The sequence below is a fragment of the Heterocephalus glaber genome, unplaced genomic scaffold, assembly GCF_053883595.1.
Source record: "Heterocephalus glaber isolate CG9 unplaced genomic scaffold, H.glaber_assembly_v1.0 deba00000676, whole genome shotgun sequence".
Classification (NCBI taxonomy): Eukaryota; Metazoa; Chordata; class Mammalia; order Rodentia; family Bathyergidae; genus Heterocephalus; species Heterocephalus glaber.
The window spans coordinates 12,589,444-12,607,776 of record NW_028258156.1 but is presented as its reverse complement, the minus strand read 5'-3'; the positions used below and the strand labels follow the sequence as shown (position 1 = coordinate 12,607,776).

The window sequence follows — 18,333 nt, the reverse complement described above, 5'->3', positions numbered from 1 at the left end:
TTGTGGGAATGGAATTTTAACTTTCCAGAGTAATGTATCACGTCATCTTTTTTTTTAATACAAACCATTGTAACAAAATATAGTTTACCATGATCTGCTATTTCTTTATCATGAATTTTCTCTGTTGGACAATTTAAAACATGTTTTTTGAAAAGGAGATATTTGGATAGTAGGTAAAAATGAAAATCTGAGCTTAGATGTAGAAGGAAGGAAAGTGCCTTATTATGAAACATGGATATTGGTCAGTACGTATGGGAATAAGATTTGAATCATCTGAAATATAACTATTTCATAATGCTTTGATATATTTACTCTTAGCGCCCATTATTGATTAGATTAACTCTTATTTGTATTTTGTGATCGCTTCATAGACCTCTTAATGAGAAAATACTTGTAATATCTTAACATTATTCTATCTTTGTATTGATATTCCTCTCACTTTGGAAGGTGGTACATGCTCCACAGATGAGGAGGATTTTAACAAGTGTCTATTACAGTATGGCAAATGCTTCCCAAATAATACATCTGATTATGCACATGATTTACATAACAAGTTGTACTTTTGGGGTACCTTCAAAATTCATCATAGAAGTCTTATTAATTCTCATTAATGCTTTCCACATAAAGATAAGAAACAGTTCAGTTTATTGTAAGTTTTCCATGATGGTTTTAGAGTATTTAACTCGGTATAGAATTTATCTCTGTCCTTGAGCGTCAGTGATTGATTTCAGGCATTACTCGGGTATGCTGCAGGTAATTTTATCCCCACAAAAGTTTGTCTCCAGAGGTAGCATTGTCCTCATTTAAAGATAAAGAAACTAAAGGTGAATGTTGGTTAGCATAATGGGAGAAGTATAGGAGGTACAGGAGTTGATAATCACCATACACTGGACTCATGCTATATAGGTTTTTATCCAGGCTCTACCACTTAAAACTGTGTCCCTGGGGAAGTTTCCTAACATCCGAAAGTCTCCATTCCCTAATATATTGAAAAAACAATGGTGCCAATCTCTTAAGACCATTAAGGACAGTAAATATGATATGGAAAGTGCTGGATATAGAGTGTGGTAATTATCATATATTGTTACTGAGTAATTTAAAGTCACTCAGATGTTAGCAAGCAGCCCTGTGATAGAAACTCATGTTACCTCATTACTCTTCCATTGCTTTCTAATTAATACCATCAATGTATACATGAAAGTGAATAGTATTATACCTTCTAGTCATTTTAAGAAAGGATAGTTAGTGTTACGAAAATAGCAACTAGAGATAAAACTTCACAGAAAGCTAAAAATGATACAGTTTGGGTTGAGACTAGGCATAAACAAGTTTTGTAAAACGTCACAGTATTTTTTAGATGACTTTGGGAAATGATCCCACCCTCCCGGGACTCATCTTTGCACAGTATTTACTTAAATCCTTTACTGGTAACTAACATAAGAATAGAACCCTCCAATGATGATTCCCAAAGTGCACATAAGTAGTCATGCATATTAAATACTGCCCTTCCAACATTTTTAGTTATAAACCTTGTTGTTTCAAAAAAAATTGTTCCCATTTTTCTCAAACCTCTAAGTTCCTGTATACTTAATTAAATCCCATTCTGCCACAGTATTTTTGAACAATCTTTTCTGGTTCTTTATTTCCATAGCTTATACACCCTACTTAAAGGCAGGGTCTCTAATGTCTAATTATATCACCTAATACCCTAATACAAGCCTGAAAAGAAATCATAAATTACTCTGAGAAAAAGTCTTTTTCTTATTCAGTTTCTCTGTAGTTAAGAAATGTTCCCTGTTATTGACTCTAGTTAGAATTGACATCAGTTCCACTGATCAAAAATTGATTTTAGATTCCCCAATGTTTATTAAGGCATTTGTAATTTGACACTGTGATAATCTGTCCATTCTTAGGCTTATTTTGTAATGTAAGGGTTTTGTTTTCTGATTAGCAAGTCTTAGTATAAATTGTGCTTTACACTTAAATTGTGCTTTATATCTAAGCATTTGGAAACATGGCAGAGTGTTTTTCACTTTGGTATTGTGAGATTTTATTGCGTTGCAAATTTGGCCATTAAAAAGCAGCAAGAACATAACTTACAGAATAAGGCAGTTCTGTACTTTTCAGTGAGAAACATTTAAACATTTCCTTTGGTTTTGATAAACTGTTAGATCAATTTGCCTCACTGTTTTTTGGCCTAAGGAAATCTGTTCTGTGGCCTTTTGAAATTGTTATATTTAGAGGCCAGGCTTCTGGTCTCTTCTTTCAGAGATATCTTTCAACTTCTGCAAAGGCAATAACTTGGCACACAATTCTGGTGTGACACATGCACTGATGGTTTACCAGAAAATACGCTGCAAACGTGAAAAATGTTTATGTGATATGTTGCTTAAACTGAGAGAAAATTCGGTTATTAGTAAATCGTGCTTTTTGCCTGAGCCAGATTATTGTGGCACATAAAAACCTAATGAAATAAAAAGTCTTAAAAGCACTGGCAAGTCATTTTTGTTTAATGATTTCTTTTATTAATATGACAAGTTAAAAATGATGAAAAAAATTAAAAGATAAAAATGAAAATTATTTAAAATATTGTATTTTATAAGAAGGTAATTGTTAAGCTCTGGGAAATACCACTGGTAATTAGAGGAAACACTGCTAGTAATAAGTGCTACCATTTATTTGAACTATTGATCTGCTGTATATCAGAAACTCCAAACATATTCTCATTACCCTTCACAACAACCTTGCAGGATGAACTTTGTTAAAAATTACTGCTTCACAGAGTATTATGAAACAGGCTCAAAAAACTTACCCATTTAGCTCATTTACCAAACAGTAAAGCTACGATTTATATCCGCTATATCAAATAGCATTAATCACATGCTTACTTTCTTTTTCTTTTTGTTTTGTTTTATTGTTGTTGTTGAGGTACTGGGAATTGAACCCAGGGGTTCAGATGAGCTACATCGTCAGCACTTTACATTTCTTTGAGACAAAGTCTCCCAAAGTTGCCCAGAGACTCTCAAACTTGCCATCCTCCTGCCTTAACATCCAAAGTAGCTGGGATTGCAAGCATGCAAAACATGCTTTTAAATGATATATCTTGAAGTGCTTAATAAAATGCTTAAGTAAATGGAGCTATAATTAGTACTTCTATTCAGCTCTGCTGCCTCCCCAATTAAACACATACATACACATGTGCTGTGCGCACACACACACATACATAGAGAAGAGACAAGAAATAGCAATATAGCATGCTGCCTCCAGTACAGTCTATCAGCTGACAACTTGATTACATGCTTCAATTTTGTTATTAGTGTACATTTGGAAACCACTTATTAGCAAAAGGCTTATTTACATAGTCATTGTAGTTTTAGTAGACACCAGTGTTTCAAATTATCTCTGTATTTGGTAGTCAGGGGTTTGTTTTCTGTTATAGCCCTTTTATATTGCTTATTTTAAAATCTACCTACTATGTTGTTGTTTTCTTTCTTTGTCTCTTTCTATAGTTGCATTAAAATCCTCTGCTGACAGAAATGGAGGCCAGGATAACCGCAGAGCATGGTTCAGAGATGGCCTGGATTTGCAAGAAGGAGAATTTTTCTTACAGGTAAATTTTCGTAAATATAGTTTCTTAAAATAAGGACAGTTGTAAATGTAAGATTAATCAATTAATCTTTTAATAATTACCAGTTTATTTAGGACTCATCTAGTGTTTTGTGCCACTTTCATATGAACTGCGACAATGATGTAAATGGAATTACACAAAGTGGATTCGTTAGAGGCTATGTCATCACCCACATACTGTATTTAAGACATTGGGTTTATGTATGTTTTTTAGAATGTAGTTCAATTAAAATACTTAAGTACCTTTAATTAATATTTTAAAGTTTTTTCTTAATCCAAACTACTTTTTCAATGTTATCTTACAAATTATATTTCATTTTACCAGCTATGTTGACTTCACTCACGTGGTGTAGATTTTCTCAACAACTGCAATCCTATTATCAAATAGAGTTTCTAATATATTTGTCTGTGAAAGCATTTTAAATCTTTTTAAGGTCTATTTTCTTTTAGATCTGATACTATGCTTGATTCTCACTTAGTATTTTCAGATATTTATTTTGTTGAAATGAGATATAATGAGATATGTGCTGTAATATATACTACAATTACACGATCATTTCCATTTCTATCTGGTGAACTGAAGGAAAGAGCTGAGTTTGCTGTGTGATGAAAAGTTGCCACAAGTTTTGGTAACTCCATTAGTTCATTAGTGAATGCTAGAGTGTAGCCTAATATTTATAACGTTTTTATTACAATTTTGTAATTGTGTAATTCTGTGCTTTTCAAAATTTACCATGCTTTAATTATACTAAATAAGTTGAATAATTCAAGCATGATTCCTCTCCCACCCCCTGATGGGGATCTTTCTGTATATTTAGTTAAAACACAAAGATTCTTCATTCAGGCCATAGGATAGCATTCTAATAATTGCTACTTAATATGACTAGACACAGTTTGGATTGTACATTAATAATGAGATCCTTTATTTGAAGGGAAAATATGGATTGATTGGCCCAACAGCTTAGTTTAAAATTAGTTTAAATTGTGATTAAATGATTTTTTTCTAAATGTTTAGACAAGTATATCATTTGTCAAGGACACAGAATAGTACTAATACAAGGCTATAACTATATAAATTTCTTAATTATCTGAAAATTAAAGTCCCTTACATAATTAAAATGAACCCACGTTATGAATTATATTGATGCCATTTGTAGACATGCTTCAGTAGGAAATATCACACACTCATTTGCTTAGGACCATGTTTCTTTATGAAGAATCTGCTAATCAGCTTTGCATTGCTGAGACAGAATACCTGACATGCACAGATTAAAGGATGAGAGGTTTAATTTGGCTGACCAGTTTTAGTGTTCAGTCCATGCTCGGCTCCCTCCAAGGTACACATGTCATGGTAGAAGAGCATGGCAGAGTAAAATTGCTCACATCGTGGCAGCCAGGAAGCTGAGGAAGAAGGAAGAAGCCAGAGAAAAGGACAAGAATTTACCCTTGTAGATCACAGCCCCAGTGACTTACTTTTCCAGCCATGCCTCACTTCTAATGGCACACGAGCTGCTGGGCTAATTAATGGATGAATCTGCCCATGAGCATAGGACCCCCATGATCCAGTCACCTTCTGCACATGAGACTTTGGGGTGAAATTGTAGGTCTAAACTGTAGCACTCTGCCTCTGGTTCCCAAAAGGCTTATGTCCATCTCATTATGTAACATTCATTTAGTCCATCTCTAGGAGTGCCAAAGTCTTACAAGTTCCATCATTGCTGAAAAGTCCAAGTCCAAAGTCTCTCCTGGGACGCAAAGTAAACTCTTAGGTATGAGCACCTATAAAAATCAAATAAAAAGTTAAATGGCACTGGATAAACAATTCCGTTCCAAAATGAAGGAATTGGGGATAGAAAGGAATTGGACCTAAGTAAGACTGAAAACCATCAGGCCAAATGTTAAATCCCATAGCTCCATATCCAGCACCCAGGGAAGGTTGTGGCCAGATGTAAACTCCAAAGGACTTAGGCAGTATGAATTGGGGTTTATTTCTCATATGCTGTATGAAATTATAAGGGAACCTCAACATGATTTAGAGAGGGCAACAATTTGTGACTAAAACTAAAAGAATGCTGTCTGTCATTAATACATAGTTACCATATTCTTTCTGTTAATTTGCTAAGATGATAACTCAGTATAAGTAATAACCTTGTTTTTTATGGGTAATTAAGAGCATTTGAGCTGTATGAAAAAATGTTATGCAACTATTCTTTTTTGTTTTTTATTTTATTTCTGACAACATTTGCCTAAAAGGATTTGATACTGTGTCCTAAATTATCCTTTTGTCTTCTGACATGTTTATTTAGATGTACTAAATGTGTTTTACTGTTTGAAAAAGTTCTCTAAATATGAATGATAAATTATTAATATTATCTAGCAAAAAATATATTTTTAGAATGAAACAGTATAGGAATGGGTATATACTGTCACTGCCTGTCAAATTTAAGAATATAAAATTTGAGATGTATTTATCCTTGAATATTCAAGTTCCCAATATGAGGAATCTTTTCCTGGGAATATTGCCACATATTATGTGTTATTTCTGCAATTACAATTATAGTTAAATAGTGAGAGCCAGGCCACAATGCGCAATCAAAAACAGTCAATTTGCAAAGCATCAATTCATGATGGTTAAGTACAAAGGCTACTGAGTCAGACTAAGTTAACCTCCTGGCACAGCACTTTTCTGGCTGTGTGACTTTGGCCATGTTATTGTATAGTTGTTTACCTTAGTTTCTTCATTCACAAAACTAATATACCAAATTTGGGTTTTGGAGAGGATTAAAAAACATTTAGAAGAAGATTGCTAAATAATAAATGTTATTTGTAATCAAGTTCTCAAAAGTATATCATGGAGCAAAGTTGTGAAGGTGAAAGGATTAGAGTGAAAAAAGTTACTGTTACTTTATTTACCTCATCTCATACTGAGGGTATCCACCAACTCTTTGAGCTTCATAAGCACAGGGGCAACTTGCATATGTCCTCTTTGGAAGTGTTGAATGAGCTAGCTATTAATATATCTTTTTATAATTCTCAAGGCATGATTGTATAAGCCAATCTTTATTCATTCCCACAGTCATGTAGTATGGTACCTTACAGTAATTGAGTGCCAGCACCACCTCAGGTACCAAGTTAGATGAGTCACCATATCCACCTGATATAGTAACAGTTTTTGAAATGATGACACTAAGGCTTGAAGGAGTAAATCATGTAAGCCGCACAGCTAGTAAGAGATAGAGATTGGAGTCCAGCTCAGATGTGACTGCACACTATATGGGCCTTACACTAAACTGTACCACTTCTTCACTTACAGGGAAAAAAGGTCTCTGAAGGCTTAAGCCATGACCACACAGCAAAGAATTATGTTCACAGGAAATAGGAAATCTTTTAGAATTAAAACATATGCCAATAAACACTTAATGTGATCTAAGATACTTTTGTTATCCAAGGAGAGAATAAAAAGTATTAATTAACATTGAACTAGAATAACCAGTAGAAGAATGACAAAACAAGGAATAACTTCCAAACTAAAAGAAGGAAATAATATGGAAGAATAATAAATAATTGACCAAAAGCAGGCAAGGGATAGAGAAAAAAAAAAGCCTGGTACAGATAGAATAAATAGAATTAGCACATATAAAATGATTAGCTTAAACATAAATATATTAGTGATTTCATTAGACTTCAATGAACAAATTTATTTGCTGTATTTTGTGTGTGTGTGTGTGTGTGTGTGGTACCAGGCATCAAACTCGGTACCTTGCACTTGCAAGGCAGGCAGCAAAACCACTGAGCTAAATCCCCGGCCTTGCCATATATATATATATATATATATATATTTTTTTTTTTTTTTTTTTTTTTTTTTTTTGGTGCCGGGGATTGAACTCGGATCCTTGCTCTTTTGCCACAGGTGGCAAAACCACTGAGCTAAATCCCTGGCCCCCCTGCTGTATATTTTTATATGTGCATTATACTTGAATTCTATGTGCTTTATATGTATTATTTTCGAATAAAGGACTTACTGTTTTATAATTTGAAAGAATCCAAATTACAAATTTCATCAGTGCTTAAAATGTCTTTGTAGAAAAATATATTTTCTTCTATCTAAATTTTTCTCTAATCAGCATCTTTACCTGTTGTTTCTCTAAAAAAGCAGTGTGATAGGTTGTAGTGATGATTTCTAACAGTTTATCATTAAAAATAGCTATAATACATTTAAAAGAGAAACTCTGAAGTATGAGGTAAAAGAAGAAATTAATATTCTATTAAAGTTTATATGTTGAAGATTTAAATTTAGCTGTTTTGCCTTCACCAGGCCAGAAGATTTGAATAGATTGCTTCTGACTCCAGAGGTGTGTAGTGTGTCTGTTTGTTAAGTATAATAATTTTAAACATTTTGAAGGGAAGAGTTTTCAGAGATAAAAGTAATTCCCATTAATCTGACAGTCTCTTGTAACAGTTTTAATTTCTGTTACTAATATAATTTTTTATCCTTGTAGGCTCTGAATGGCTTTGTATTGGCTGTCACTACAGATGCTTTGGTCTTTTATGCGTCTTCAACTATACAAGATTACTTGGGCTTTCAGCAAGTAAATATATTTTTCTTATAGCATTTAAAATAAATTGTTTTAGAAAATTAACTTTCTACTTTTTATAATCGTACAGTTTAGAGACAGAACTGACCATTTGTGTATATAAAATATCAGTTAAAATATCTATATGCTGCAAGAATAAAAAATTGTTTATTTGCAGCTAATATAATTTTTCTAATACTAATAATCTGTGGCACTGTGATTGTTAAATGTTTATATGATTCATGATTTTTCTTTGACTTATCAATAATTTCATATAAGAAACTTTCAGGTGGAGTTTAGGGGAGCAGACAGTATTTGCCATCAAATAAGAGATCACAGAGAACTTCTGCCAACTATCAAATAAATAAGGTACTATGAGAAGGTACAAGTAAAATACTATAGTTTGTACCTTGAATTCTTACTTTGTGGCTTACAGAAAATAAAGGAAATAGATTGAAGCAGGCCTAAAGAATACGTAGTACTACAAATAGCAGACTCACTGAGAGAGAAATTAGGGAAACAATCCCTTTCACAATAGCGTCCAAAAAAATGAAATATCTAGGAATCAATCGAATGAAGCAAAAGACCTCTATATTGAGAACTACAACACTCTGCAAAAAGAAATCGAAGAGGATATAAGAAAATGGAAGGACATCCCTTGTTCCTGGGTAGGAGGAACCAATATAGTGAAAATGGACGTACTTCCAAAACTGCTGTACAAATTCAATGCAATCCCAATTGAAGGCCCAACAGTATATTTCACAGATCTAGAGAAAACCATCCAAAAATTCATTTGGAACAGAGGAGACCCAGAATACCAAAAGCAATTCTAGGCAACTGAGACATGGGAGGGGAGTATCACAATTCCCAACTTGAAGCTATACTACAAAGCCACTGTGATAAAAACAGCATGGTACTGGCAAAGAAACAGACCTGAGGATCAGTGGAATAGATTAGAAGATACAGAAACAACTCCAGACATACTCAGCTACCTCATCTTTGAGAAAGATGGAGGAAAGATAGCCTCTTTAATAAATGGTGTTGAAAAAACTGGATTTCAGTTTTCCAAAGATTAAAACTAGATCCCTATCATTCACCATGCACTAAACTAAAATCGAAGTGGATTAAAGATCTAAATATTAAGACAGAAACACTAAACTTGCAGGAAGATAAGTTAGGTAGAACTCTTGAAGATATTGGCATAGGAAAAAACTTTATGAACAAACTCTCAGAAGCACGGGAACTAGCACAAAGAATCAACAATTGAGATCTCATCTTATTAAAAACCTGCACTGCAAGAGAAACCACCAATAAAACTAAGAGACAACCTACAATGTGGGAAAAAAATTTTATCAGCTGTTCCTCAGACAAAGGTCTACTATCTAGAATATTTAAAGAACTCAAAAAAATTAGACCCCCAAATATAAAGACCCAATTCAAAAATGAGAATCTGAAATGAATAGACATTTCTCAGACAAAGAAGTAAAAGCAGCAAATAAGCATATGAAAAAATGTTCAACATCACTGGTTATTCGAGAGATGCAGATGAAAACAATGCTGAGATTCCACCTCACCCCAGAAAGGATGGCTGCTATCATGAAATCAACCAATAACAAATGCTGGCAAGGTTGTGGGGAGAAAGGAACCCTTCATTGTTGGTGGGAGTGCAGACTGGTACAATCACTGTGGAAATTAATATGGCGATACCTCAAACAACTAGGATTGGAGGTCCCATTTGACCTAGCTATTCCTCTACTGGGTATATTCCCCCTCAAAATTAAAAGAATCATACCACAGTGATATATGCTCACCCATGTTTATAGTGGCACAGTTTGTAATAGCTGAAACTTGGAAATAGCCCAATTGCCCATCAACTGGAGACTGGACAAAGAATATGTGGGTTTTTTTAATAAAATGTAGTACTACTCAGCCATAAAGAATGAGAAACTAGAGACATTTACAGCTAAGTGGATGCACGTTGAGGCCATACTCTTAAGTGAAATAAATAGGACACACGTGTAAATACCAAATAGTTTCTCTGGTGTAAAAAACTAAAAGTGTATGTAAGGATCAAAATGTATAATTGATATTGTGAAATAGGAAGAAAAGGTCTAAAGGAGTAGGGGAAGTGGGAGGGGTAGGGGAAAGAAGGGAAAAGAAAAATACGAGAAAAGGAAAAAAATGGAAACAAAGTCTTTGTAAACAGGGAAGGGTGGAGGGGTTGAAGGGAGGACAGGGGAATGGGGAAAAAATAAGAACCAAGATACATCATGTAAAAGTACAAGATCCCAATGATGAATGTAACTGTATTTTATACCTAAAATGTGCCAATGAACAATGAAAAGAATAAAAGAATAAGTAGTACTCAGATGGGTGGATTGGATATGGGACATAGGAGGAAGATAGAAGTTCTATTAGGAGTAGGCTAGAAGTCTTTGAAGGGAACAAATGTTTGGCTTAATAAACAGCATTGAATGGAGAATGAAAGATGGACACAAATATCTGATAGGATTTGAGAGCTGATTGTAAATACAATACTCTTGAATACTTGCTATTCTTATGTATCTGGTTCTCACATTGTAATGTGCATAAGATTCACCTGAAAAAAATGATAAAACTTGATGAAATCTCTGAGCTCCGTGCCCAGATACTCTGATTCAGTAGGTCATAGGATGGCTGTGAGTTTGCATTCTTAACAATCTCCTATGGTTTCTGGTTTGCATAATAGTGTCTGTATGACACTGTGCTAAAGACTCAAGTTGCCTGTCTGAATAACTGTATGACACTTATCTAGACTATTTTTGACTATATTTTATGCATACTAGAGGGAATGTGTATTTTTTAGCTTATGTTTAAAATTGTAATTTTGTCAATTGTTTATAGATGGCATAGAGATAATGTAATGGTAAAAGATTAAGGTCCTAGGGAGACTTAAGAATTGATTACTAAAGTACTGAAATCTGGCTACTTCCACTAAGCCTAAATTTTGGTTTTCTTTGATTTTAAAGGAAATGTATTAATGTCCATAGAAAAGCCTGTTTGAAGCTTAATGAATTATATAACTATTATGATTTGATATTATTATTTATATCAGTTAAGAAAGTCTAAGAGATTAGCCATGTTCCAGTTTTTTTTTCTCATACATACACATAGCTTGAATATTCTTTAAGCAAACATTCATGTCTGACCTTGTAACATATTAAGACATCATTTTTTTTGCTTAAATTCTTTTATTGGTACATTTTAGGTGTACAATACATTTACATTTCTCATTGGGAATTTGTACCTTTACATGATGTATCTTGGTTCTTATTTTTTCCCCATTCCCACCCCTCCCTTCCCTATTTACAAAGACTTTGTTTCCATTTTTTCCATTTCTCATAATTTTTCCTTTCCCCTCTTTCCTTTCCCCTACCCCTCCCACTTCCCCTACCCCTTTGGACCTTTTCTTCCTATTTTGCATTATCAATTATTCATTCTAATCATTGGTACATTTTAGGTATACAGTATAATGACATTCATCATTGGAAATTTGCACCTTTACATAGTCTCTCTTGGTTCTTATTTTTCTTCCTTCCCCTGCCCTCCCTTCAACCCCTCCATCCCTCCTTATTTACAAAGACTTTGTTTCCATTTTTCCATTTTCTCATATTAATTCCATTCCCTTCTTCCCTTTCTCCTACCCCTCCCACTTCCCTTTCCCCTTCCCCATTGCCCCTTTTCTTCCTATTTCACATTATCTCTTATACCTTGTAGTCCTTACTTACACTTTCAGTTTCTCACACTAGAGAAACTATTTGGTATTTACACATGTGTGTCTTATTTATTTCACTTAAGGGTATCGGCTCAATGTGCATCCATTTAGCTATAAATATGTCTAATTTCTCATTTTTTATGGCTGAGTAGTACTCTATTTTATAAAAAAAAAACCCGCATTTTCTTTATCCAGTCTCCAGTTGATGGGCATTTGAGCTGCTTCCAATTTTTAGCTATTACAAATTGTGCTGCTATGAACATGGGTGCACACATATCACTGTGGTATGATTCTTTTAATTCTTTGGGGATGATACCCAGCAGGGGAATAGCTGGGTCAAATGGGACTTCTAGTCCTAGTTCTTTGAGGTATCTCCATTCTGATTTTCATAGTGGTTGCACCAGTCTACACTCCCACCAGCAGTGGACCAGTGTTCCTCTTTCCCTACAGCCCCGCCCACCAGCATTTGTTATTGGTTGATTTCATGATAGCAGCCATTCTTTCTGGAGTGAGGTGGAATCTCAGTGTTGTTTTCATCTGCATCTCTCGAATGACCAGTGTTGTTGAACATTTTTCATATGTTTATTTGCTCCTTTTACTTCTTTGTCTGAGAGATATCTATTCATTTCAGATGCCCATTTTCAGATTGGGTGTTTAAATTTGAGAGGTCTGATCTTTTTAAGTTCTTTATAGCTGAGGAAGAGCAGGTGAAGATTTTTTCCCACATTGTGGGTTGTCTTTTCACGCTGTTGGTGGTTTCTCTTGCTATGCAGAAGCTTTTTAATAAGAAGAGATCCCACTTGTTGATTGTTTGTGCTAGTTTACGGGCAACTGAGGTTTTGTTCATAAAATCTTTTCCTGCACCAGTGTCTTCAAGAGTTCTACCCAACCCCTGTTTCAGCCGGTTCAGCGTTTCTATTTTAATATTTAGATCTTTAATCCATTTCGATTTTAGTTTAGTGCATGGCGAGAGATATAGGTCTAGAAAGACACCATTTTTAAAACTGCATTTGTGACTCACTAGTGGGTAGTAATGTCATTGATATAGTGGATCACCATCAAACTTTCTTTTAGTTGCTTAGGATGGAATGAAATAAAATAATGTAGAATCCACAATATCACACACAAAGATGTTTCATGAAACTTCTAAGTGTGCGTGTGTGCACAAAAGAGAAAGGGGGAGGAAGGGAGGGAGGGAGGGAAGGAAGGAGAGAGAGGGAGGGAGAGGTGGGAGAGAAATGTTTTTCATGTCACAATGCAGTAAATCCTTAGAGGCATGGGGAGAGAGGGGATTCTGATATGGTAAAGGGCTGATCCCTTGCTCATACTTACAGTCAAACTTAATATAAAGAACACTTTTAAGGCACAGTAAAGGAGGAAATTCAAGATGAACTCTGTTAAGGGTAGTGAAGTCAAAGAGCACTGAGTGTTCATGGAGGTGTTCATGGAAGAAGTAGGATTTAAAAGGTTGAATAAATGGATAAGGAACATAAGCAGATGTTAATATGGCACATTTAATGAATGAAGGAATGTGGAGGTCACCTGTTGAGCAGCAGCATTCATGTGGGAAATGACAAGTAACTTTTGGGCTTATCAATTATACTGCTAGTTTCTCTTTGTAGCTTTTCCTGTTTTGTATGACGGGAGCTTTGACACTCATTCACTTTACATTCATCACCATTAACAAACACTCACTAATCTAGATAGGCTTTTAAGTTATTTTAGTAAGCCCTATAGTTTTTTAATCAATGCTTTTGTTTCATTTTTCTTCAGTCTGATGTCATACATCAGAGTGTATATGAATTTATCCATACTGAAGATCGAGCTGAATTTCAGCATCAGCTCCATTGGGCATTCAACTCACAAGATACAGACTCTGGACAAGCAATTCATGGTAAGAATGTTCACCCAAACAAGTGTTGGTGATTTTTGAATATGCTTCTGCAAAAGGAAGTGGGAAACCTTCAGAGCATAGAACTCCATGCTGAAGGTGGAAAAATAGTAAAAGATGTGAGTTTGTAACTGTAGGCCAGAGCCGGGCCACAAGATCCTGATGATCTAAGGAATATTTGGTAAATGATAGCCATGGTGGAATTAAACAAAAAGATTGTTGCCATACTGGGTAATATATTTTATAAAAATAACTGATACCATCATGAAAGATAGGTAAAATAGAAACTGGAGTGCTTGTAAATTGCTATGATTAAAATGCATCAAATAAAAAAAAGTAAACTAGCATAAGCAAGTATAATAAAGCATTTCTCAAAGCAAGCAATATTTTCAGAAATCTGTGAAAGTGTTAAGATAACAAAAAAAAATAAGGAAATTGTTGACAGTGATAGCTCAATAAAAATACAAACAAAAATGAAGTCCTCTGTGATAAAAGTTGTCCAGTATGTTTTTGGTTTTCTAAATCATTTTTTAAAATGATTTCTTAATTCACAATACAGACTCCAGTTTTTAAGTTAACACAATTTTTAAACTATTCAAACTTAATTTTAGAGCAAAATGGAATGTAGAGTTTGTGTTGCTCTTGTTTCTCCAGAACCTCATGGTCTCTCACAGCCAGGAGTCTCTTATATCCCAGACCAGATTCCTCCAGAAAACTCTTCTTTTATGGAGAGGTGCTTCATATGCCGACTAAGGTGTTTGCTGGATAATTCATCTGGCTTTCTGGTAAGGTACAAAGTCTTCTAATACTGGTTTATACTATTAAGGAATAGAAAGCAAAAAGAAAAGTTAACTGAAGCCAGTTTTCTTTGGTTAAATTGGAGTTCAGGTTTTAAAATATACTGAATAATTTGATAAAGAAAATTGATTTTTAAAAATTATTAGTTTAGATTTTTAATATCTTCCATAACCCAGAAAACCCTTTCCTTTAGGATGCAATAATAAAAACTGGGTGAAGTAACAGGGAGCCTTGTATCAAAAATAGATATAAGTAGTCCGCCTATTTTTAGGACTTTTTTTTAGCTAAGGTAGAGAATTATGTAGTCCTTCTTTAATAGGAGAATGCTTACCATCTTGGGGTTTAATGCCTACCAGCTAGGAAAATTGTGGCCTTTACCATCTGGAATCACTGCCATATAAAAAATTGATTGTGTATTCATGGTGTGGAATCATCATCTGAGATAAGACACTGTTTCCTGAATGCCTGCATAGGATGACTTTAGGGAGCAGCTTAGGCAGGATTAATTCTCAGAATGGACTTGGTCTGTTCCACTAAATTGTAGCCTTAACAGCTCACCCCATCAAGTACAGAAGAAAAGAGTACAGAGCACGTGGCCTATTTTTGTGAATTATAGAGAATTTGAAGTAAAATATCAAATCTTAAATTAAGCATTTCCAAGCAACTATTTTTATTTCATTTTAATTCTAAAGATAGTTCTGCTGACCCAGAGTTAGAATTATGATTTAAGATACTTTTCCTAGTATTAGTGATCAGAATCAGTTAACGTGTATTTCTGAGGTGGAATTTCTGGGGCAAATTGTGTTGTGTACCTTTGCTCCTGTCAGATGTCAGATGTCAAAATCATTCCTTAGGCTTCTTGATACTGTTTCAGTCAACTAAACTGATCAGGTTAAATTGTCTTCTGTCATCCAAAATTATTCTTTATCTTTAATACAGCTCTGAACTCTTCATATAATTTTATGATGATTCATTTTAGTGTTTTTAATAAAATTATATTTTATCCCTATAGGAAAGATTATGGACTATAGTATGTGGGTGTTTGAAAATTAAGGTTTATCCCTATTCATTCATTCATATCAAGGCATGATGTGCAAGGAGCTGTGGTAGATGAAAATGATAGGGTAACTGCAAACACAGAAAATAGTCCATATCAGAGACCTCTGCAGTAGGTTCTGATCTCCTGCTCAGTGCTATAGCGCAAGGCTGAGAAAAAAAAGAATATCAACTAAAACACAGAACTAAAGAGACAGAGAAACCAGGGAGCCAGGACGACCAGTGCTGCTTAATCAGCAAGGGCACTGATCAGTCCAAGCCACGATTTTTATTGGTAATCCACTGGGGTGAAGGCGAGCTATGTGTCAGGAAGGGACTATGTGCAAGGACATGCAGTCCTGTAGTTTCCGTGGAAACTAATGCAGGCAAGACTTGTAAAGGAAAAAGAGGGAGCACTCTTGAATTAGGAACAGAATAGACAAAATATATGGTTATAATTAAATCCTTGTCCTTCTCGTCAAGAAGTTTTTAATTGTGGGAATGGAATTTGGGTGCAAGTTACTCTGACCTCAACTCATAGGCTTCTGCTGGTCTCACTTCTCTCAACAAGACAATTGAGAGGTTAACTCTTTACAGCCTGCATTGCCTGCAGCCTGCTTTGGGCATAATCAATATTGCGGTCCCCTACAAGTCCAGATCCTCCTGTTACGGTATTCGAAGCAAGGAGTGGTTCACTTACCAATCACTTTAGTATATTCCACACTTTACTTTTGGGAATGTGTTTAATTTTGCTTCCTTTGGAGAGAGGAGTTAAAGAAAGTAGCATTTTTCCACCTTAGAAACTCATGCAAAGTCAAGTATCCTGGAAACAGTCATGATGAAAACTTTTTTAAATGGAAGTATTTTGTACTGTTCATTTTAATGAACACTATTATTTTTAAGGCAATGAAATTCCAAGGAAGGTTAAAGTATCTTCATGGACAGAACAAGAAAGGGAAAGATGGATCAATACTTCCTCCTCAGCTGGCTTTGTTTGCTATAGCCACTCCACTTCAGTCACCATCCATACTTGAAATTCGAACCAAAAATCTCATTTTTAGAACCAAACACAAACTGGATTTTACACCTATTGGTTGTGATGCCAAGTAAGTGAAACTTTTTAACTTTTACTTCATCAAATGTATATTTTATTCTGTACAATGTGTAAGTTCTAATATTTATTATTATCATATTAGCTATTATTATTTTATGTTATTCCTATTAAAGTAAGTTAATTTCATCAGATGCACAAATCATATTATTTTCAAATTTCTTAACAATATTTGCAGGTTTATTCTATTAATGACATTTATTATTTATTTCATACAAATATTATTTTTTTAATTTTTAGCCCTAGAAGTTTAGTAACTTTCTAAAGTATCTAAGCATATCAATCTTTTCTCCTTTTTAATGTGGAAATACAGAAAGTTAATATAACAAACCCTGTCTCCCTCAAAATGGAGTATATCCATTCTAGACTTTCACTAAAGATTTTGTTTTACCTTTACGATTTATTCTGTTAAATTCATTTTAGCTATACTAATTTTCATGGAGAGACTAGCTTTAAAAACAAGCTAAAAATTTACCCATAAGCAAAAGAGAACAATTTACATATGTGGGGGTTTCTACTCATGAGAAATTCTGAATGTCAAATTGCAGAAAGCATAAACTGATGAATTGATCTTATGTTAAGTTTTGATTCATTCTTATTTAATTTTTTTTTTAACAGAGCCCAGATTGTTTTAGGTTACACTGAAGCAGAACTGTGCTCAAGAGGATCGGGATATCAGTTTGTTCATGCTGGGGATATGCTTTACTGTGCCGAATCCCATATCCGGAGTAAGTTTTAATTCTTTATGCATAGACTGTATCTGACAGAATACCATATACTCTGGTACATGTTTCAAATTATTACATTAGTATTTAAGGAAACTATTTGGGTAAACTTCTACTTCATATCATACTATTTTGAATAATCAGTGACCTTGCTTATTTTTTAAATTAATTTTATTTGTACCTGTACATGATATATCTTGGTTCTTTTCTTTTCCCCCTTCCCTCCTCCTGCCTTCAACCCTTCCTTCCTTCCTTATTTACAAAAGCTTTGTTTCTATTTTTTCCTTCTGTTCTCCTTTTCTTTTCCCTTCCTTCCTTTTCCTCTCTCTTCTCCCTAGTTCCCTTTCCTGTTTAAATATTTTCTTCCTATTTCACAATATCTATTATGTATTTTGATCCTTATTTACCCTTTCAGTTTCCCACAGCAGAGAAACAATGTGATATTTACATATGTGTGTCCGATTTATTTCACTTAAGAGTATGGTCTCAAGGTGCATCCATTTACCTAGAAATGTCTCAAGTTTATCCTTCTTTGTGGCTGACCAGTACTCCATTGTATAAAAAAAACACATCTTCTTTATCCATTTGTCCATTGATGGGTATTTGGACTGTTTCCAAGATTCAGCTATTACAAACTGTGCTGTCAACATAGGTGTGCACATGTTACTGTGTTATGATGCTTTTAATTCTTTTGGGAATATGCCAAGAGGAGAATAGCTGGGTCAAATGGAACCTTTAGTCCTAGTTGTTTGAGGAATCTCCACACTGATTTCCACAGTGGTTGCACCAGTCTACACTCCTACCAACAGTAGAGAAGG

At 34.4% G+C, this 18,333-nt stretch overlaps 1 protein-coding gene across 2 annotated transcripts in view; it reads left to right on the top strand.

Moving 5' to 3' along the window:
- The window catches only part of Ahr (aryl hydrocarbon receptor), a 140,650-nt gene that overhangs the window by 19,265 nt on the left and 103,052 nt on the right, over nt 1-18,333 (top strand). For both annotated transcript variants that reach the window (XM_004839591.4, XM_021254149.2), the window contains exons 3-8: nt 3,510-3,610; nt 8,127-8,216; nt 13,729-13,849; nt 14,501-14,631; nt 16,583-16,785; nt 17,409-17,518. In XM_004839591.4, coding sequence (XP_004839648.1) covers nt 3,510-3,610; nt 8,127-8,216; nt 13,729-13,849; nt 14,501-14,631; nt 16,583-16,785; nt 17,409-17,518 — 756 coding nt within the window. The remainder of the gene's footprint in view (nt 1-3,509; nt 3,611-8,126; nt 8,217-13,728; nt 13,850-14,500; nt 14,632-16,582; nt 16,786-17,408; nt 17,519-18,333) is intronic.